The sequence below is a fragment of the Chrysemys picta genome, chromosome 6 (genome assembly GCF_011386835.1).
Source record: "Chrysemys picta bellii isolate R12L10 chromosome 6, ASM1138683v2, whole genome shotgun sequence".
Classification (NCBI taxonomy): Eukaryota; Metazoa; Chordata; order Testudines; family Emydidae; genus Chrysemys; species Chrysemys picta.
Genome location: NC_088796.1, coordinates 81,893,007 through 81,916,498, shown reverse-complemented (window position 1 = coordinate 81,916,498; position 23,492 = coordinate 81,893,007). Strand labels below are relative to the sequence as shown.

Below are 23,492 nucleotides of genomic sequence, written 5' to 3'. Positions count from 1 at the left end.
AATTCATGATGAAAGGACTTCATATTTAAGAGACATGATACATTCCAAGCATGGAATGGAATATAAGCAACATAACTGAACAAAGTGAAGTATGTGTCTATTTTGCTTCCACGATTTTTATTTCACAACATCAATTTTTGTCCACGCTTCTCTGTGGGAGGATTAATCTTTACAAGCCTTTTGGAAGAAACATGTTTTAGTGATGGACTTGAAGGAACAGTGGATCAGGTTAGGGAATCGGTTCTAGGTGTGGTGGTTGGCACAGTAGAAGACATAAAACAGAGACAAGATTGGGACAAGGACATGAAAGTTGTGGCTTAGTCTGAGTAATGGGGACAATGCTTACATATTTCCTACTTTGGAAGGAACAAATCATTAAATGCAGATATCTTTTATGCTAAATCTAGCATATTCCATATTTGTTCATTTGCAGGATTCTTTTAAAAAATATTATGCAGGCTGAACAGTAACTGCAGCGTGAAAACTTTTGGATTAGAATGATAAGGTGCTGCCTGAAGCTGGATACATCATCATAAGCAATTTATCTTTTTTGAGGCTTTGATTTATTACTCAGAGTCCTTGTACTAGATGATGCTGGTGTAATTAGATGTATAAATGTGCGACTGCATTACACATTAATACACAGGATACATGAAAAAATCTTCTGCAATTCATTTATTCTCATGGGCAGAGGGTTCAGTCAGCAAGCAACTAAGAATGATTCATTTTAATATACAAAGATCAGTCTTCTATAATTTTACTATTTTATAAAATAATCAAATAAATATGAAATGCATTACTCCAAATCTACCAAAAATATTATTTTACAGTAAGTCTGAAGCCAGCATGCCTAATCAGCAATAGTCTTAATGTGTAAATATACCAACAATAGGGCACGTGGCCAGAAAAATCTCTTGCATGTTAGATCACTGCAATTCAGAAGCCAAGGGAACTTGTTCCCCTACCCGTAGTCAATTTCTAAGAACCAAATTTTAACCACCAGCGAATAGCATGTGCATTAAAACATAATTCAAAATACAAAAACGCTACTGTGCTAACTCCGAGTTATACATATTAGATTAGAATTTAGCCCTACATTCGACACGATGGTTGAGGGCAGCGCAACTGATGTATTCCAGCTGTCTCATGGTACAGGGGAACTTCACAGTAAGTTGATCACTAAGGGTATATCTACACTGCAACATAAGCCCAGGCTCAGACTAGGGCTTGAGCCCAAACCCCTCTTCTATCTATACACAAATCTCTCAGACTCAGGCTTGGCCCTAGAGTTGTAGAAACCTGTGGGTACTGAGGATCCAAACCAGGATTCAAGCCCTATTGCTTTGCAGCAAAGATGCAGCCCCCCCCCCTCCACTCGCCTGCCAATTGAGGCCCTGGGAGTCCAACAAAAGTATCCCACAATCCCATGGGCCAACTACCTTTGTCCTCTTTATCCCAAGAATCCTCAAATCGAGGCCAATGAAAAGAAAAGCATCCCTCCTTGGTGTACTGCAGCAGCTCAGTGAATCAGCGCTAACTCTTCCATTGTCTTCTGACCACCGAAATGCAAACACACCATCAGCAGCCTTGTGTTTGCAATGGAGACTTAACATGACAAGCCTTTGCACCACACTGCTTCACAGTCACTGGAGCACAGCCAGATTTTGGTGATCCTCTGGTGTGAGGCCAGCAGAACAGTGGACTTCCATCAAAGTACCAGGAATGACCAGGCATACCAGCAAATAAACAAGAAGCTGGCAACGCTTCAAATATACCAGACTGGTGACCAGTGCAGAGATCTGATTAAGCATCTCAAGACTGAGTATAGGAAAATCAGGAAGCAGAACCACATCTCAGGCACCTTGCTGACACTGTGCTCAGTTTAGGAGGAGTTTGACTGGGTTCTGGGCACTGCGCTGGTCAGCTGGGATGCTGCCCCACTGGCCCCAGAACCCAGCATGGGGAGTGATGGGAGCCAGCAGCAGGCGCAGACTGAAGCCAACGAAGTGACTCAGTTGCTGAAACCCATCCCACAGGAGGCTCTGCTGCAGGAGCAGCACATCCTGGGGCCTAGTTCTGCCATCCTTACATTGAACAGTACCCTCACTCTGCAAGTACTTCCATTGATTCTACGACGGCTGCTTGCAGAATGAGTTACTACTCAACCATTAGTAAGGGTGACATATTCAGACTCTTAATGTGTGTTGGGCTATAGTGAGACAAAGTAGTTTTATGTGCATTGAGAATCATTCCCAGTTTCTGAAGAAATTATTTTTAAGAAGGTTAGAGAAGTCACTGTATCTACCTCCCCAGAATGGAAAAGGGATTGATTTAGATTTGATAATTTTTTTTGTATAATGTTAACAATTTACTTACATTCTGCAACTTGAAATTTTAGTCCCAATTAGACAGAAGAGGAACACAGATAGAAATGGAATCTAAGAGTTCTAGGTCTGTTACTAACTACAACAATACTAACAGCTCACATGCAGTCACACAAACTACTTCTCAGTCACACGCAAAATCCTTTGCAACAACTCTTATTGTACTCATGTGTGCCAGCCAAGTCCTACAACCCTTGAAATGCAGCACTTCAGGAACAAATGAAATGCTTTACAGGGTGCTACTTGTATCTTGGGGGCGAGAGGGAGGAAGAAGGAGCACAAGTTACTGAGCAAATCCACATCAGAGACAGGAGTGGGTGAAGGCTTGCAGCCCCTATTCGGCTTTGAACTATAACCTCCACTCTTTATTGGGGATTAAGAACTGTAGTACTAATGTATTATGTTAGCTGTAACACATTTCATTTTGCGCTCCCATGCAATAACTTTATTGTAGCATAAAATTATAATCAGGGTTTAGAAAAGCAGCTATCTACAGCTCCTAAAAACAAGTGGAACATATTTTTGGTTTCTACTGTTATTTATAAAATTAAAGAAATGCTAGGACTCTGCAAACTACATGGAATTGTACTATATAGCCTAAGGGTGTATTCATTCTCTTAATTCCAGAATGCCATCACAACTCACATTAAACCTATTAAAACATTTTGTCTTCAAACTATGTAAGTCATTAGGATACTGACACAGCAAGTCTTGAAAGACTGCAAGGTATTCATTCCACATTAGAGGAATTTTAACTCCCCATGTTGGTATCTGAGTATGAACTCCTCCCACAACCCTGTTTCATTAAAAATGACAGCAAGTTACATTTATACTGTGCACCAAGGAGGTTTAAACTGTTAGGTTTACTGATACTTCCATTACTACTTCAGGATTCTTTTTGCTTTCAATCTTTTTGCAATAACTATTCCTGACAGTCTCAGAAAAGCAAGTAGGCATTACGCTTTTCAGTGGCTTTGGCTTTCCTTAAGTCAATACAAAACCAAATTATCTGTGTTGCTGTGAGCTGCACCACTTTGTGATTCTATTGTTACTTCTAATTCAAACATACTCTCCCATGTTCACTGTACTCTCTCCCACATATTGTCTGGAATAAAGAACTCTCCTTTCTCTACCCCACTACTCGGACTGATCTGGGTGCACTACTCAACAGGATTGATCTTCCCAGGTGTAGTTGTGAAGACATCTCCAGAACTGCTGGTAATCAAATTCCTGGCCTACTTTACCTGCATGATAGATAGGTTTTCTCCCAGAAGCACAACAGTATTGGATCCAGTACCTGGTAGCAGAGGCCCTAAATCTATTTCTTGAGTCTCAATAGGGGGGGGGGGGGGCCACGGGGGGGGGAGGAAATCACTTCTCTACTGTTCCAGCATTTAGATAGTTTATTTTGTCTTCCGGGCATGACGCTTTGAAGTGCTTCTGTCTTGTATTCCTTCATGCTTTACTTAGCCATTATCACATCCATTCCTCTTTTCAGCAAAACTCAAATGATTGTGGTGCAAATCAAGTTAACTGATTGTAATACACATTCTCTCAAGATTTCCTCAACAAATCCTAAAGAGTGACAACTAAACACTGGGTGAAATCCTGACCTTACAACTGAAGTCAATGGCAAAAAAATGGGAGTTTTGCCGTTGATTTCAATGGGGTCAGGATTGGAATTCACACTTGATTTCTAAATATAAATATTCCCTTCCCTGAACCTCACCCAACCCCATCTTCAACTTAGCCTAAAACAGCAACAAAACAAGCTGAAGTTGGATTTTTATATTTCCAATTTTCCATCCATTTTTGGGACCTACATTAGGGCCATTTGTTGTGTTGCTCCCTTTACCCCCCATCTTCCTTAGTATCTTTGCAAATCAAAATATCCACATCAGCCTGAAATAGATTTGATTATTCATACAGCACAGCTAAACAGATATGCTAGATTTTTTCATTTTCACTGAGCTTAGTCCATAGTACGAAAAAAAAAAAAAGAACAATATACTTGATTACATACAGAAACAATGCAGAGATTCATACTTACAGGCTGAGGCTGTTCTGCAATACAGCAGTTGAAACACAACCAGAACTCACTCATTGTTTACAGTCTGAAGTGTGAACACAGAGGATGAGAGCAAGCAGCAAAATTCCAAATCTCTGCTATAGAGCCTCCACGCAGAACGTTCCTTAGCTCAATTACTGTGTAATGGACCGAAAGTGGGAAAGGTTTTTTTTCTGTTGTGAGCTTTCCCCAATGGCAGTTAAGTCGTGGGATAATCAAGTTTGTGACAAAGATGTAAAAGAGTCTTCTCTCCGAATGTGTTAGTCCAAGCACCGAAGAAGCATGTATAAATGGTCTCTTGGTCCTTATTCTAAAGGCAATTACCTGAAAGAGAAAAGTGTGTTACGTCAGCAAGAAAGAAAATAGGTCTTTTTAAGCTGACAGATTTCTGAATATATACCCGATAGGCCCTAACAAATATTTAAACCATGAATCATATATGGACCCAAAAGATGCACACTTATTTCAATCACATTTTTGTTTCTATAGAGACACCACTAAAAATTGTGTTAGGCAGAGTCTCAAGTAATACAAAGATTCCATGACTTCTTGTAATAAAGTTACAGATAATGTAATCAGAATCTACATTTAGGAATAGTGTCCTGGCTCGGAGAATGTTACACTAGCCATCTTTTTTCTTTTGGCTGCCCATTCTCCCTTTCAAACCCCTTAAGCAAAATAAATAAATAAAAAAAGCAAGTTCTGATCAGAGTCAAAGGAGAAAAGGACAAAACTTCAGAGGGAAATCTACCTGTTGACATCTCCTCCCACCCGCTTTAAAAATAAAATAAAATAAAACCAATATTCAGTAAAAGCAATGATTTGTTCCAAGCTCACTCAGATTAGGCCCAGTAACAACCAGTTAAGGTCCTGTAGTGCAAATTTTAATGATTTGTAACTGGTTGCCCTGAGGTTGTTTTTGTAATGCAGATGGGGACCTTGCTATCCAAGTCACCCTTTTCTAATTCTGAAAAAGACTTTACCAATAAACTGAAGCTGATAAGGCACAAATTCTGTCAACACAAATACTTTTCTTTCCCTCCCCTCTACCCTGACGCTCCATATATAGTTCCATTCATAATGGGAAAACACGTGAAATGTGGGACTGTCTTCTTAAAACACAAACTCCTAGTGTGGAACAACTGACACATTAAATTCCTGCCATTCTTTTGCTAAACTATATATTGGGTTTTTTTTTGTTTAACCTTTAACCTGAAGTCTCCATCCCCTGCCCCCAAAGTAATTCCCTGGTGATTTTACTGTGGTCATTCCATGCACAATCTATCTTTATTTTGTAAAGAAATGGAAAACTAAATGATTACAAAATTATAAAATTACACAATTATTTTTTAAAAATGTAAATAGTAACTATATAAATGGTTTAATCCATTTATGGAAATCCAATACACAAACTGCTGTACATTACTATTTAAACTACTGCATTACCTAGAGGTCTCAAATAAGTTTGGGACTCATTGGGCTAGACGCAGTACAAAGAAAGAAAGATTCTATCCTGATGAACTGACAGTCTAAATTTATGCATTCCAATTTTGCAGGAAACTTAGACGTCATGAAATTTGTCTCCAATAAAGGTAATTAGATATTTGAGTTCATGTACAGGAATGTCATTCTAAGGAACAGAAACTCTAGTAACAAGTAGTGGTGCAAGTACAAATCATTTCTTGGTGGTACTGCACTCATGGGAGGGACACAAGGGGGGCACATGACCTGCCACGTGACTCCTCCCCGCCCCAACCCAGGGCCCCCATGCTCTCCCTGTCCCCTCTGACACCATCCTTTGTATATACAAACATCAACATGCTTAACTACTCACTTTCACCCCAAATATGTAGTATTTCAGTCTGTTTATATGGAATATAGGAGTTGGGTGAGGAGCCATTTCAGCATATGTATGGCTTATTAAAAGACAAATTTTAAGTAGAACTGTATCCGAAACTGCATTATGCTATTCATAGGTGCTGACTCCGTGGGTGCTCCGTGGCTGGAGCACCCACGGGGAAAAATTAGCAGGTGCTCTGCACCCACGGGCAGCCAAGCTCCTCTCTCCTTCTCCCCTCCCAAGTGCGCCACGTCCCCGCTCCTTCCCCTCCCAGTGCTTCCCGCCTGCCACTTAACAACTGTTTGGCAGTGCTTAAGAATTTCCGGGAGGGAGGGGGAGGAGTGGGGAGGCTGCGTGCTCAGGGGAGGAGGAGGAGAAAAGGCAGGGCAGGGGTGGGGACTTGGGGGAAGGGGTGGAATGGAGGTGTGGTGAGGGCGATGCAGGGCAGGAAGAGGCGGGGCAGGGGTGGGGGTCGAGCACCCACCGGGCAGAGGGGAAGTCAGCGCCTATGATGGATTGTACCCAAACATTGCATTTTAATGGGGGATTCAACTTCCTTTAAAGGAACAGACTCTTGAAACTCCTACCAGTCCACAAAAGCGGTCCATAGTCATGCAAATAGTCCCATTGTCTTCAATGGGATTGATCAAATGATTAAGGGTTTACAGGATTAGGTTCCAAGTTTGTAAATTGTTCTGGATGAAACTGACAATGTCTGAGCTGTCAGATCAGAAGGAGTTTCATTCAGATAAAGGTCGACTGATGCGTAATAAGTCTTAGCTCTGTTGCTAAGATGAGGAACATATTTTCAGCAAAGTTCTTGCCAGATTCCTGAGGCAGCTGGCTGGTTTAAGGCTGTCAGTGTCCAGCATTATAATCTTCACTTATAGTTCTCTCACCCACAAAGCTGGAAAATGGGGCATTTGTTTTCATTGTTTTGCTGCTCCAGTTCCAGTTCACAAAATGCATGTTCGACTAGTTTGGCTGCAAAGAAGAATTCTAGGTACATTGGGGACAACCCCCGATTCCTATCAGGCTGCAGAACTGGACTGACATCAGAATCCAAACATCCTCTGATCAGTGCAAGCAGAGGCATTCTTCTAATGATTTGGACTTTATGTGGATGCAGTATGGATGTCATGGATAATCAGGCCAATGGGGAGAAACAGAATCAAAAACACTCTTTAAACACCTTCCGTCCCCCCCACCCCTCCCTAGCCCCTTCTGCTCCTTTGAGGAGTAGAACGCAGCCCCCCTCCCCAGTACCGTGTACTGGAGAGTACCGCCCTACTTGCACCCCTGGTAATAATACTAATTTCTATATTCTTGATTTGAAGAAGCTACTAACATAATTGACAGCATCTGTACATGACATTGGGCTTGATTACACTTGAAACGCTACAGTGGCACAGCTGTAAGCCACCTCCCAGAGAGGTGGTAGCTAGGTTAATGGAAGAATTCTTCTGTCGCCCTAGCACGGTCCTCACTATGGGTTAGGTGGGCTTAACTACATTTCTCAAAGGTGTGGATTTTCACATCCCTGAGCAACATAGCTGGGTCAACCTAACTTTTTAGTGTAGACCAGGCCTACATTTAGCAGCCCCAGAATTAGGATAAAATGGAAACGGTATTCTACCTCCCTTCCCTCAATCCACTGCCAACACCACCGACAATAAGCAACCCCTCTGATACTTGACAACCAGGTGAATGTGGATCAACTACCAGCTGGTCAAGAAACAGCAAGTTTCCATGACAGCTGGCTGCCCCCAAAACAAAGAAATAAAAGAAATTAGTTCATAAGCCTTCACTGCAGAGTTGTCTTTATGCATTCCCCAGAATTGTCATTGTTGCTGATCTGAAGAAATATTTGTTCTAGCCTTATTTCATACACTGATGCAAATGGAAGAATTAACAGAATGACTCAAGTACTTAGGCTGTGTAATATAAAGACAGTAAAATTTCACTGGATTAAAATTTTAAAAATACCAAAAGACAAGGCACTTCAATGGAGAAGTTTTTTAAAAGTCAATTCCAAGTACACTCACGGCACACTCAGATCTTTTAGATTGGGATTTTCAAAAGTTCACCGCACAGGCCTAACTCTGCTCCCCTTGGAGTCAATAGTAAAACTCCCATTGACTTCAATGTGAACAGAATTAGGCCAGCACAGAGAAATTTTGAAAATTCCACCTTCAGTTGGTTCTCATAACTCTAATCCCAGGAGGCATCCCACTTGATTTCTAGAATTCTTCATATCCAATACTGTCACAAAACTTAGGTTTTGCAACCAGAATATGGTTAATTTATGTTAGGTGTGCAACTTCTGACTCTTGTTTAGCTCTGTGATAGTACAGCAAACATCTACAATTAAAGCTTAATGCTGTATGGTGTGCTGGGATTCCAAGTTGCTCAGAGGTGAAGCAAGGCATTGGTTTCTAGCTCTTGCAACTCAGGTGATACTAACTACTAAGACTCTGTTAGAACTGAAATGGGAAAAGCTAGCTGATAATCAGTGACAATATTACAAGGCCTGATGTATCATTACCTACTAGAGCTAGAAATAAATACCCTGTGGAACTGTATTGTTGGGTTTCCCTTTTCCCTACCAATGGTATAACATATTCATCTGTATCCGTGGAAGCTCATGAAGTATCAGGCCATAGAGTGTCACTAGTCCCTTAGTCTAACAGAGCTTTTTTGGCACAGGTCCAGAACTGAATATATTAAGTTCCTGTTGTTACAGTGGTTCAATTTTCAAACCCTGGTTAAATCTAAACCCACACATATAGGGAAATTCTTCTGCAGCTCATAGTCTTATTTGCATTCTAATACCCAGAATGCTCTTCCAGCTCTTTGCAGTTTGAAGAGCTGTGGTCAGTTGAAGCCCTGGGAACAATCCACAAAGCTTGGAAATGCTTGTGTTCATCTGAAATTCTGTTCTGGGTTGCAAAGCTTGTGAAAATCCCCCCCCTCCCCCCGCCGCTGTTAATAAATAGGATTTTGGTCATGTATGCTATTTGAAACTTTTATTTTTGTGTGCAAACAAAACCCACTAAACAACTGAACCTCAAAGTGTAAGTTACACTACAATGAGCATCATTCTTTTATAGCACTTCTCAAATATTTTTTCTTAGAACAAGTAAAGTTAAGCACACACAATAGCTCCTACACAGTACATGCTAAATTCACCTCAGTCTTTATAGTTCTATATAACAGTGCCAAGAAGCCTTTTTGTCTGCTTCCTCTCCATGTGAAGAGAATTTTTCCCTCCTTTTCCCTTTAGAAATAATTTCTACCTCTTGAAACAACTGAATGTTGTGGCATTTTAATTATCTAATTTTTAAAATTAGGTTACCAAAAAAGAAAGAAAGAAAATAAAAGTGATGACTATTTGTCAAAAAGCTGGAATTTTATATGCACTGCCCTGTAAAACAAATGACTTTTACTGTGGTTTGGTTATTATGTAGGGCGAGGCACAAAGCTGCTGTGTAAAATGGAAAAAATGCAATTAAGCAGGTGGCAAAAGAGACATCAACATTCTAGCTAGCAATAATGATATACTCCTCAGAGTTCTCTTAATGTCCTTTGAAACCCTGTTTAAGAAGTAATTTAAACAAGGAGAGTAAGTTGTTCTTTTTGTTAATTATTGGTTTAAATATAAAGGGTATTGATTATCCTTACAGCTACCAATCAGATAATTATATAATCATGATCTCACGTGAAAGTACCTAGGCCTGATCCTGTGAGGTGCTGAGCACCCTAAACGTCACATGCTTAATGGGGATTTAGACACTCAGCACCTCACAGGTAGTGCTCTGCACTTCCACAGCATCAAGCCCTTAATGTGGTATTGTGTGAGTAGCAAACCGCATTACATATAGTGCTGCATTTGTCTGTCTAGACCTCCCAGATTACTGGGGCCCCACTAGGTTATCCTCTTAAACAAGACTGAAGCATGCAGTTCAAGATGAATGCTTAAAAAAAAAAAAAAAAAAAAAAAAAAAAACCTAAATTTTTGCTCTTACATAATTTCCCAGTGCTGTTCTAATTGAGCAGCTGGGTAATGCAGCTCCAAACGAGACAGACTATATCCTCATCCTGCCCCCACTACCAACTTAACAAGAGCCTTACTAAGGGAGAACCATACACTTTATTACTATATCCTAGTAACATCTTTTGCAACAGTTTAGTTGGAGAATACAATTGAGGGTTAAAGAGAACATATAAAACAGTGTCACACAAACTGTCTCTCAATCACGATTAAAAGAATCATATTTAAACTTTATTTTGCCTTTCGTGGCGAATTTAAACAAACAGTACTAAGGGATGAGGATACCTATATATACGGATCTATTTTGTCTTTCACAAATTGAAGTACTAAGGCGATTTTCACTGTTTCAAAATGAGTTCTATGGCTGATGGAATGCAAAAGTGAAACTACTACTCAGAATTGTTACATTGCAATCTTAAATTTAAAATGCAGAAATAAAATGTCACGGGCAATCAGTGGGTAGAGCAAGGTGTGGCAATTAGGAGTATGAGCAGAGGTTTAATTTATTAAAACCATATTAACAACTTTACTGAACTTTGATAAACCTTGAGAAAGAACTTTAAAAAGAAAAAAGTTCTCTTTTCAGGCTCTCCAGGACTCCTCACAGAAAGGGGGCTAATCAGTGTTAATCTTAATTGACCTGAATAGGAATACAGTACACGCTGACAGTGGGAGGGGAGAGTTCGAAGAAAGCAAGTTGTTCTGTAATTACAGTGTAAGAACTGCTTCCTCACTTTAAAACACTTTAACAGGGCCGCCCAAAGGATTCAGGGGGCCTGGGGCAAAGCAATTTCGGGGGCCCCTTCCATTAAAAAAAAGTTGCAATACTATAGAATAGTATATTCTCGTGGGGGCCCCTGTGAGGCCCGGGGCAAATTGCCCCATTTGCCCCCCACCCTCCAGCCCTGCACTTTAATAGGCTCCCTTCATAGGTCAATCTTCCTTATCCTCTGGCTGTATTTTCTTCGCTGAAGCTTCAAACAGGAAGTGTGGTAACGGCGCTATTTGATGATTGCTAGCAGCAGATACAAAGCACAGTAAACCACAGGAAGAAAAATTATTGCAGGTGCTAATATCACATCTGAATTTAACTAGCCTCCCCTGTTACCAAGACCCACATTGTTATTCAAAAAGAACATTTACATATTATAGATCTACAAAGCTGTCAACAATATTATTTTATACTTAAGTCATTTATGGGACATGAATTTGTTAACAACTAAGTTCATGCACAGGTTGCACAGAGATATAGTCATTGGAAAGGAAGCTCCATTTTAAATATTTGTGCTCTTACGTCTACACTATCCATCCCATCTGGGTACTGCTGGGTTTGGAAGTCAAAGTTGTTTGATAACTGCAATGAGGACTACCCAGCAAGGAAGCTGTGAAGTCTGCCAACTGGGGGTGCCTGACCAATCTGCTTAAATCAAACATTTGCTGCTTTTGATATGTAAATATCAAAAAGTAAAAGGCATGCTCTGCTACACTGTTAGGTCATTTAAAGACACCCCCCCCCCACACACACACACAATTAGCATTAACTGTCAATCAGCTCTAATCTGGTCAGTTATGTGTAAAATTATATTCATACTTTTATCACAACTCATTGTCTACTCCAACCTTATTGCAAAATCAAAATTAAATTTACCATTTTCCCAAATAGTTTCCAAGTATACAAAATCAGGGCTGAAGGTGGGCAACAAAAGAGGCAGAGGAGACAATGAAGTTCAACCCCAATGCCCTACAAACTTACACACTAGAGCGGAAGAACCACCTCCTCCAGCTGACCAGAGACTCCCTGGATAGGGCCAGGAGATGATGCCTCAATACCCTTCCCCCTGCAGACCCAGTTAGTATCTTGAGATGTTTTAAATCACTCTAAACACTTTCATGACTCTCCTGATTGGACAGTTGCTTTGGGGGGTTAATCCTCTCTTGTGGTAACTCTCCCACTCAACTCATGGTCTCTGAAGGAGAAGAGGAAATGGGAAGTAAGGAAGGAGGGCATGATTGTATCAAGGACAGATAGCAAGAAGGAACACAACAGGAGAGGTTGGAGGGGAGGAGAGAAGAAAGAAGAGGACCACTTAACAATAGTTAGACAGGGGGACCTCTGGAGACAGTTAATATATTAAAGAATGGAAATAATAAGCCATGTGTCAGTTACTGCCCTAGCCACTCTACTTGTACTCTGAGTACTCTCACACTTTGTCTTCTCAGTCAAGCTTTTCAGGGCTGGACTGTCTTCCTACATAGCTGTACAGCACTCAGCACATAGAGCACTACTTGCAATAACAACTCTCTTATAAAAACACATACATTTTTTGCTTAGACCGCTACTTACATTATTTGGTGCAAGAATCTGAGCAAACCTAGAAGTAAATTTTAGGAACATAGTTCCTCCATCTTGAAGTCTGAATGCAAGAGAATACTACCAGACCAGTGCAGAACATTAACAACATTACTTCTTCAATGTGTTCATGGTCTTCAACAAGGTGCTCCCAGGCCATCTTCAAAATTTTATTTTTATTATTAATGGAGATATCCTATCTCCTAGAACTGGAAAGGACCTTGAAAGGTTATCGAGTCCAGCCCCCTGCCTTCACTAGCAGGACCAAGTACTGATTTTGCCCCAGATCCCTAAATGGCCCCCCTCAAGGATTGAACTCACAACCCTGGGTTTAGCAGGCCAATGCTCAACCCACTGAGCTATCCCTCCCCCGTAAATCTTTACAGGTCTTTATATTCAAAATCCACTGTATAAATTAAGAGGCAGCAGACTCACAGAAATGTCCAATATTGATTTTATGAAAGACTAAGAATTCATCAGATCTCATTAATGTTATTTTTGTCCTTGGGGTACCTGGAATACCCTTAGCTCTGAAGAATTCTGAAACATTTCATTCTATTATTCTATGCCAGGAAGGAGCCCCATACTCACCCCACAACAACATGCCACACTCTGCAGCTCAAATACTTATTTTTTAAAACAAGGTCCTCCCACATTTCACCAGAACACAAGTCCTCCTCATTTTATTGAAATAAAAGTTAAAATTTATTTGTAATTCTAAAGACTGTGTGTGTGTTTGGGGGTGATGGGGGGGGGCGTTAGAGCTTCTCTCACAACGAGGGTTGCTGGTAACAAACAGAATCTCCTTACAAAGATTACAGCTCCTCGTCGAAACAGGTGCTTTTAGATTCCCCAACTTTAAACTTTACCATCAGACAGTAACTCTAAGCCAAGCAATAGAGTGGCTCGTTCCCTTATGCTGTAGAGCCCTGGATTGGCTCCTGCTGAAAGCAGATTTGATTGCTCCTTTAACCCTTTCCAATGTGCTTCATTTATACTATCGTCAATTCCCTACAGAACTGTGGCAGCCAGAAATACTTCATGTACAATGTCTACTAAATTTAAAAAAAAATCACCCCTTTCTACATGCCAAGGCCTCTCTCTGGGGTAACTCAAAACTCCATATAGCAGGCAACCCCATCATACAACCAGATTGGATTAGGAAGGGGACTTTGACCATCAGTCCATTTATTGGAAATTATACTTTCCTCCCTTTTATAATATTAAAAGAAAGATTCAGTCTAGAGCAGTGGTCTCCAACCTTTCTACACCCAAGATCACTTTTTGAATTCCAGGGCAACCCAGGATCTACCCCGCCCCTTCACCAAAGCCCTGCCCCGCTCACTCCATCCCCCCATCTTTCCGTCACTCGCTCTCCCCCGCCCTCACTCACTTTTACCGGGCTGGGGCAAGGGGTTGGGGTTTGGGAGGGGGTGTGAGCTCTGGGCTAGGGCCAAGGGGTTTGCAGTGTGGGAGGAGGCTCTGGGCTAAGCCTGGAGCAGGGGATTGGGGTGTAGGAAGGGACGGGGGTGCAAGCTCTGGGAGTGTGTTGGTGCAGGAGGGGGCTCTGGGCTGGGGCAGAGCGTTGGAGTGCAGGAGGGGGTGTGGGGTGCTGGCTCTGGGAGGAGGCTCACCGGCTCAGGGCTGGAGTGGGGGGTTGAGGTGCAGGAGGGGGTATGGGTGCTGGCTCTGGGAGGGGGCTCAGGGTTGGGGCTTGGGGTGCAGGAGGGGGTATAGGGTGCTGGCTCCAAGAGGGGGCTCAGGGCTGGGGTGCAGCATCCCGCCGGGTGTCACTTATTGTGAGCGGCTCCCGATCGGTGGTGCAGCGAGGCTAAGGCAGGCTTCCTGCCTGCCCTGGCCCCACACTGCTCCTGGGGGCATGCTGGCCACTTCTGGGAGCGGCGTGGGGCCGCGTTAGGCTGGGAACCTGCCTTAGCAGCAGCCCCACTACACTGCTGGAGATCGCAATCAACTGGGAGAGTCCCTAGGATTGACCAGTCGATTGTGATCAACGGGTTGGTGATAGCAACATATCTAGCTTAAACATACCATTTCCCATCTCTTTAGCCCTAATGCCTGAGCTATCCCAACCCATCTGGACTGCTTTAATTTCTCCCAATATTACCCAGATTGCTAAACCCTATGGCAACACTATATGCACATTTGGCCAGCAAAATTAAATTAAATACAGATTTCCTAAAAAAGAAATGGGAGGAGGAACTAGACCAATTATTCTCTGCTAACTGGTGGAAACAAATTGTAGCCAGTGCTCCAAATTGTTCCTTGAACCTCCATTTATGATTAATCCAGTGGAAAATCATATGGAGGAGGCATTTGACCCCTCTCCAAACTCAAAACAGGTGCTGCTAAGTCAGACAAATGTTGGGACTGTGATTCAACACGTGCTACCTTAACCCATATGCTGTGGGAATACTCCTATACCTGTATGTATTGGCAAATCTTAATTGCAGTGTCAACTTTTTCCTACCAAATAAAATTATGTTACAAGCTAAACATGTAATTTTAAATTTAATGGATATGAATTGGCAGCTGAATAAATCTGAAAAACTTTGGCTGGACAGACCACTAATAATTTCTGAAAGACTGCCACTAAAAAAACAGAAATCTAAAAAGTGACCAACAATTGAAAACTGGAGAACAGACATTGTAAGCTTGACCACTATGGAAAGAAAACCCAAGCAAAGATACGGGATGCTTTCCTGGAAGGATCTGAATGAGCCTATTAAATGCCTGAGACTCCCCCCACTTACTTCTTTCCCATCTCTATACCCACTTCCTTCCCTCTCCATCTCTAAACCCCTCTTCTGAACTTCGCTTCTGTTCTTTATTTTATCTTAATCGTTTTTCTTTAACTATTTGGATTTTGTGACAGACCCAGACCAGTGGGGTACAGAAGTCTGGTAGAAGGCAAATATACTGACCACTGGATGAGTAGTTTTCTGTTCCCTGAGTGACCAGAGCAGAGGCTGCACTAGAGCAATCCGGAACCTGCTAGAACCAATTAAGACAGGTCGGCTAATTAAGACACCTGGAGCCAATTAAGAACATACTAGAATCAATTATGGCAGGCAGACTAATCAGGACACCTGGTTTAAAAAGGACCTCCCATCAGTTAGCGGAGGGCAAGTAAGGAGTGAGAAGGCATGCTGCTGGAGGACTGAGGAATACAAGCGTGATCAGGCTTCAGAGGGAAGACCCTGTGGTGAGGATAAAGAAGGTGCTGGGGGGAGGCCATGGGGAAGTAGCCCAGGAAGTTGTAGCTGTCATGCAGCTGATACAGGATACGTAGACAGCTACTATCCACAGGGCCCTGGGCTGGAACCCGGTGTAGAGGGCTGGCCTAGGTTCCCCCCATCCCTCCAACTCCTGATTGGACACAAGAGGAGTTGACCTGGTCTGTGAGCAACACCAGAAGGGAAGGTCTAATTTGGAAAGGGATCTGGCCTGTCCCTGACCCACTAGGTGGAACATAGAGACTGTGGGGATTGTTCTTCATTTCCCCCATGCTGGCCAGTGATGAGGTTAACTGAGTGAATGGCAGGTTTGAGCCTCTAGCGGAAGTGGCCAAACTGAGGGCTACAGTGAACCTCTGAGGCAAGCAAATCCGCCAAAAAGTGCAGGACCCACCAAGACAGAGGAGGAACTTTGTCACAGTTTTTATAAACAAATTTTGTTGGTTTGCAAATTGTGTAATACAAAACATGGATTTTAACCATTCATATTACATATATATTTCAATGTTTCAAGTACGCCTCTACCCTGATATAACATGACCCGATATAACACAAATTCGGATATGTGGTAAAGCAGCGCTCCAGGGAGGCGGGGCTGCGCGCTCCGGCAGATCAAAGCAAGTTCAATATAACGCGGTTTTGCCCATAACATGGTAAGATTTTTTGGCTCCCGAAGACAGCGTTACATCGGGTTAGAGGTGTATAGCTAAGGTTAGGTGGCAAATGGTTAATATACATATTATGAGAAGTTCATGCAGAGTTTGTTTTTTTTAAATGTATCTTTTTAAATATTTAATTAAAAATAGTAAAAAAAATGTTCTCCCCCAATGTTTTTCACTCAAACTGAATATATACACCCACATCCTTTCCTCTGCCTGCTCAGCTGATAGATGATAGTTAAGGTGTAGTTAAGTAATGTGCCTATTTTTGGAGACAGACTAAGGTTTGCTGCTTTGTGTACATACCCACACAAGTATAACGCTAGTTGGAAGTCCCACTGTTCACCAAAAGGGGGATGTTTTCTAGCTCACACAACCTAAAAGAAAAGCACATGTTTATTTTTTCCCCTTCATTTCAAACTATTTTTAAAGTGATGCAAACAATGTCAGAAAGACCACATTTATGTTTAAAGAAAAACTGTTTTCAAAAACAGACTTTGGACAAGCTCTTTAGATTGATATCTAGCAATGCAATTATGCAGCTACATACTAAATCTCAACTTGTCTTAAATCAATTTACTTAAGACTGTCTCCACGCCCCATTACAGTACACTTTGGACAACAAAGGGGAATGTCACTCATCACCTGAACCTTGTTTACCAGTACAGGACAGCACATTCCATACCTATATCAAAACCAGGGATTTTCCAAAGGCCATAAATTTTTCTGAAAACTGATAGGAGGCAATAAGAATATTTACTGTAGCTGTTCTGAGTGCCAAGTTCTCCACTCAGATGCACATGCAGAACCCTCACTGAAGTTAGCAGGAGTTTTTATCCATGAATCTATGGGACTTTGGCTCCTAAAATGTAATTAGCACTACATTAAAACAAGATCTGCGAATCATTTACTCTCTCAGATCCTGAGGAACCTGAGTTGCAAGTTACTCTGCTGGATCACATGAAAACACATTAATCATAAACAAAGCTTTTAAGAGTCCTAAACCCTTCCCTTCACTTCCTCATAACTTTCCCAGAATAGCTTTTTTCTTTAAATTTCTTAAGTTTAATCTCAACCCAGGAATAGAGATTTGGGAAAGAGATTCAGCTAAATTTAGATTACCTTTAAAATTTCTCTGCCCTAAGGAATTTTTTTGCCCAATTTAGGGCCCAACTGTGCAATCATTTCCACGTTTTCCCCTTTACTCATATGAGTAAGGTTAAATAGGAGCATAAGTATTTTCAGGATCACACCTTTGTCTTTTTGTTGGTGGCTTTTGTTTTGACAGATATGACTTATGTTCCTTCGGTGGGTTTAGGGATTCACTAGTAAATTGTTTGTGGATGCGGAGTACTGATTATCTATAACCAGTTCTTAGTTTTGTATTCAAATTTCATCAAAGGAATACTCAGACTTTCACAGACATTTGTGTACTTTGAAAACAGGTTGATCTTCAAATTTGCCAGTGATTTAGTCCTTCATGGCTATAGTTATTCTGAACATGTTTGAAACTTTTTGGCTCAAAAGCAAATGATGTAAAATGGTGCAGTGGATATGCACATAATAGTACTTTTTTTTTTTATTATTAATCTCTTATGGTCTATTCCGAACCAAGGCAATTTTCCCCCATTCTGACTTTCTTTTAACAACCCTAATAATCTATTTTCATGCTTACATTCCTTTCAGAATAATCTCAAATTTTAATGGAATCAACACAACCCAAATATCAGCTCACAGGGGAGGATACTAAAGATTAAGTTTTGCATTTCCATTCAGTACTAAAAGGTCTGTTTATTGACAAAGGTATCTACCCTGTAACATTGCAGGGTATTAAACCTGTTATTGCTTTCAGTATGTAAATGCCCAGTCATAGTAGGACACGTATGCTGCAGGGAAACTTAACAGGAGAGAAGAGAGGACTGCAAAAGGAGTAAGGACAGAGTGCTAGAAAGAAAGTATCGGGGAGAAAAGTTGGGCTCTCACATCATGTAAATGATAGTATGTCAAAGGAAGCTATAAATTAGTTAAAGGCAGGAAATCATGTGATTCAGTTGAGGGAAAGAACAGCCAGTTCAGTTTGTGGGTAACACTGTTTGCAAGTAAGAACTGGAAGAGGGTGTGTGTGTGTGTGTGTGTGTGTGTGTGTGTGTGTCCTTTTTAACACCTTGCCTGTACAAAAGGGTAGAGACTCTGTCCTGAGATTTCCTTTATTGAGGAAAATTTTCGGCATATTTTATTTGATCATTTTCTCCCCCCACTATTTCATTTGGACACCATGTTGCATTCAGTTATTTCTGTTCAAAGTAGCTCAGCTTCAAAAGATCTTATTAGTCTGCCAAACACACACCACAAAGCAGTATTACAGTGGCTTCATTATCTTCCATACTGTAAGGAGGGGACTGTAAAAACTTAATCCATAGAAAATGGTTTGCAAAATATTTTACCCGGCTTCTTCAAAAACATATTAACAACATTTGGGAATTATTAACCAGAAGAGATGCCTGGGGTAAAAGTAATATATATGCAAATAAAATTTAACAGAGGGCAAAGTGGTGCTGATTAGTAACGCACACAGATCAATGTTTTACAGCAGACCACATCCAACTCTGCATTTTTAACATTTTGTTTTCACGTGGTGGTGGGGGGGGAGGGGGCTCCATACAGCAGATGTACAACTTGTATACGGTCTCAAATACCCTATACACAAGCAGTACAATTTATATTTGTATAGTACTAATGCAGGAGTATTACAAAACAGTAGAACAAGAAGCACGGTACAGAACAGTTGACAGAAACCATACAGGCAGAAAAAAAAGCAATGCATTGAGGCAGAGCATTTAAAAAATGGAATAAAAAGCTTTACTAAAGTACAACTGGAAGTTGCAAAGAACCCAGTTCTACAGGTCCTGCAATACAGAAACACAACCTCTTCAGCTACATTTGCTTTAAGAAACTTGATCACATATTCTCTACCCACTCCCTGATAGATAGAATTCTTTCAGTTCCTGAGGGTCATCACATTATCAAATCAGTACATTACACTTGGCAATGTAGAGAGAATGAAACGAAAGGCTCCTCAACAGAGCTCTGTGAATCCTAACACACAATTCCAAGGCAAAAAGCAGTGCAATGGAAATTGGTGCAGCCTTCCAAAAGCATGGCTACTAATTATTATTCTGTGTATTGTGGAAGCATCTACAGGCAACAATCAGGATCATGGTTCTTTTGTGCAGGCCACTGTACAAATCAGTATAACAGCACGTGCAGATTTATGGTATAGAGCGAAAGAGGCACGATGGACAAATACTTAATAGACTAGTCAGTGTCTGCTGGGGGAGCATGGTTCAATTTCTAGTACAGTAAGTCAACATAATAATTCATTCATAGCATTTGAACTCCAATTTAAAATGAGTCAAATGCACCAATGCTATTTCTTAGGAAGATCGTGGCCTTGGGGGGGAAAAAAATTAGACCTTAAAAGTAAAACATCAGCAGTTGATATGAGCAGACCTCACCAAAGGTCATTTTATTTAAGCAAAGTTAGTTTACACAATCCCCATTACTAATTTAATCTGAAATTGCGTCTGATGAATTGGGCATTCACCCACGAAAGTTTATGCTCCAATACTTCTGTTAGTCTTAAAGGTGCCACAGAACTCTCTGTTGCCTCTTGCAACAGTGTCTGCCATCAGATCTGTTCATTTCCATAAAAATGTGTCATTTATACTATTGCTGTCAGTTTCCATCACTTACAAAATAATCTTTTAAAAAATCACTTACAGTAAGTGAAGTAAAATCAAACTCTCTGGGACACGATCAAGTACATTTAGTCAGTCACCGAGGAACTTTAGCTGGGCTGTACATTTTGCTGTTTGAAAAGCCAGCTAAATTGCCTCTATCCCAGTCTTGCTTGGTGTGAGCCAGTGTGTGTGTTTTAAACAGGAAGGGTGCATCCACTCACCCATCATGCTTCTGCTTTAGCTTTCAGTTCCCCAGCCTACAAACAACAACTTAATACTGACCATTTTCTGCTGAAAGGGTTATGAATCAGATTTCTCATCAGCTGGGCTTTCACTCTCTTAACCAGGTCATCTATTTATGTTTACTCTCTATTCCTTTAATCAACCTCTCCACTAGTAACTGTTTTCCATGGTGTTCAAAAAACTTGGATGGAAGATCAGACTAAACAAACTTTTTAAAAATTAAAAAACCCAGGCATTTAAACATAATAGACATAGGGGGTAAATTTTCAGATGTGCCTAAATGACTTAGACACTTTTGAAAATGGGACACAGGCTCCTAACGGCATGTCTTCATTAGCATGTCTTCTATGACAGGGGTCGGCAACGTTCGGCACACGGCTCGCCAGGGTAAGCACCCTAGCAGGCCGGGCCAGTTTATTTACCTGCTGATGCGGCAGGTTCAGCCGATCACTGCCCCCACTGGCCGCGGTTCGCCGTCCCGGGCCAATGGGGGCGGCAGGAAGCGGCGCAGGCCGAGTGATGTGCTGGCCATGGCTTCCCCCCACCCCTATTGGCCCAGGACGGCAAACCGCGGCCAGTGGGGGCCGCGATCGGCCGAACCTGCCGCGTCAGCGGGTAAATAAACTGGCCCGGCCTGCTAGGGTGCTTACCCTGGCGAGCCGTGTGCCGAACGTTGCCGACCCCTGTCATAGACCATCATACAAGCATGTATGACTATAACTTGTGCATGGCTGTAATGCATTAGCAGCAGCAGGGTTCATTTGTGCGAAAGAATAGACACACTAATACCCTGAGCAACTACAAACCAGTACTACCTTTAGACCTTCAGAGTGCAACTTAACTTAGATGTTATAAATTGCTTATGGGCTAATGATTTTTTAATACATCTTTATGAGTAACTATGAAATATGCAAGCAATATGCAAGGTAACTAAACATGATTCAGTCTTTCTTTTGGAAGAAATACTCATTCAGAAAGAACAGACACTAATTCTTGCATATTTTCATCAAAATGTACTGACAATCACACAGGGATCTGAAGCAAGAAGATAAACTGCATCAAAAGAGGAATGAATGCTAAAATATCAAAAATCCCCACTGAAATCCCTATGGTAATATATCAGGAGTTACTGGTTGAAAATGTAGATCAAATATCTTTCGGTGTTTCTTTTCATGCACAAAGATAAAACAAGAATGACATTACCAAATTAAAATCTTAAACAAAACCGATCGGTTTGAGGACGTTAGCCACTAAAAATACTCATTTAGCTGAGCTTTTCAGTAAAAGGTGTAGAAATACAAATGTGTAAATATGTAGCAAAAAGTGAAAATATAAAATGCATATCAAAGAACAGAAGTGTATAAAATGTAACTGTAGTTGAACATTTCCAACACTGAACTACAACATCCACAGTTACATAAATGTCAGTAATTATATAATGTATTATATTAACTGTGTCATTTTAACATGTCCAAAACACAGTAACAATATTATAGCGAAATGCCTATTATCAAGGGAACCGTTGCTACAGTAAAGGAATCAATGTACAAGAAGTTCAAGCCATTGACCTGTATCAGGGATAATCATACATCAGAGAGTCTCCTCTACAAGGGCTCATTTATCACTCCAAAATATATTTAACCACATTACAAGATCCCACCTTTGTATCAATGGTATCCACTACAAGTTCAAGTTTGGGCTCATCAGTTGGAAGTAATAGAAGAGGAGAGTGATCTGGGTTTGTGGTTTGATCACAGATGACTGAGACACCAATGTGATGGGGCTGTGAAAAAGGCAAACGTGATCCTAAGATGTATCAGATGTGGCATTTCCAGTAGAGATCAAGGAACATTAATGCCACAGTCCAGGGCTTTGGTAAGAACTTCTGTGCATCCATGTTCAAGAAAGATGAATTTAAACTGGAACAAGTAGAGAGAAGATCTACAAATGATTGGTGAATGGCGGGACTAATCTTATGAAAGGAGACTGGAAGAGCTTGGCTTGTTTAGTCTCACAAAAAGAAGGCTGACAGGGGATAAGAATGCTCCCTATAAATACATTAAGGGTAAATACCAGGGTGCACCTTGATCCTTCCTGTTCTCTGCCTGTGGCACATAGCAGTCTAATCTCCTGAGGGCTGTAAAACGTTGGTCTAATTTCAGTGGCTGGGTTTAGTGTGTGGGTGCTGGGTGGTGTTGGTTGCCAGTGATATACAGGAAGTCAGATTAGATGATCTGGTGGTCCCTTCTGGCCTTAAACTCTATGATTATGTTCACAGTTGAAACACGCATTTGGGAAATGTACTATGGGTCAAATCTGAGTTTCAGTCAAATCGATGGGCGATTTGGTACTCATTTAGTAAATAGTAAGCTTCAGCCTTCTGGTGTAGTGACCTGTGTATTGATATGTGAGCCCTACTGCATTTAAAACTTAGTTCAGTTAGCAGAAAATGCTATAAAAGAGAGAATGGTTCTTTTGCTGAAGTTATTTAGTTACATATCTAGTTCAAAAATGTATCCTGTTGCACATACCTCCGAAGGCAAAATGGGTACCTTTCAGCTCTCAAAGGTAAAAACTATAGATGGATCTAGGATTCTCTTCGTATATTTAAACTCAAAAATATTTTGTACATCTTGATTTTCCTCTTAGTCAGCAGCTAGCAAAGTGGAAGTGTTCAAGTCACATGGAAAAAGTGTATTCTGACACTGATAACCAAACACTACAGCATGACAGCATTCAAGCCTAACATTGAATTTTTAGGTATTGTACATTAACTATACACAGCTGCCTAATTTCTGTACCAAGGGAATAGAAAGGAAAATACCTGCAGCATCTGCTTTCAAACCCTCACTCAAGTGTGTCTATTGCAAAAAACAGAAACCGTAGGATTTTAAAGATTTAAG

At 41.0% G+C, this 23,492-nt stretch overlaps 1 protein-coding gene across 3 annotated transcripts in view; it reads right to left on the bottom strand.

Moving 5' to 3' along the window:
* CDC42SE2 (CDC42 small effector 2) overlaps positions 1-23,492 on the bottom strand; it is a 107,244-nt gene that overhangs the window by 35,583 nt on the left and 48,169 nt on the right. For 2 of the 3 annotated variants that reach the window (XM_065599322.1, XM_005303071.5), the window contains one exon: positions 4,435-4,776. In XM_065599322.1, the coding sequence (XP_065455394.1) occupies positions 4,435-4,488 (54 nt within the window). In that variant the 5' untranslated portion in view covers positions 4,489-4,776. Of the gene's footprint in view, positions 1-4,434; positions 4,777-16,912; positions 16,984-23,492 lie in introns of all 3 variants that reach the window. The other variant, XM_065599321.1, reaches the window with a different exon arrangement.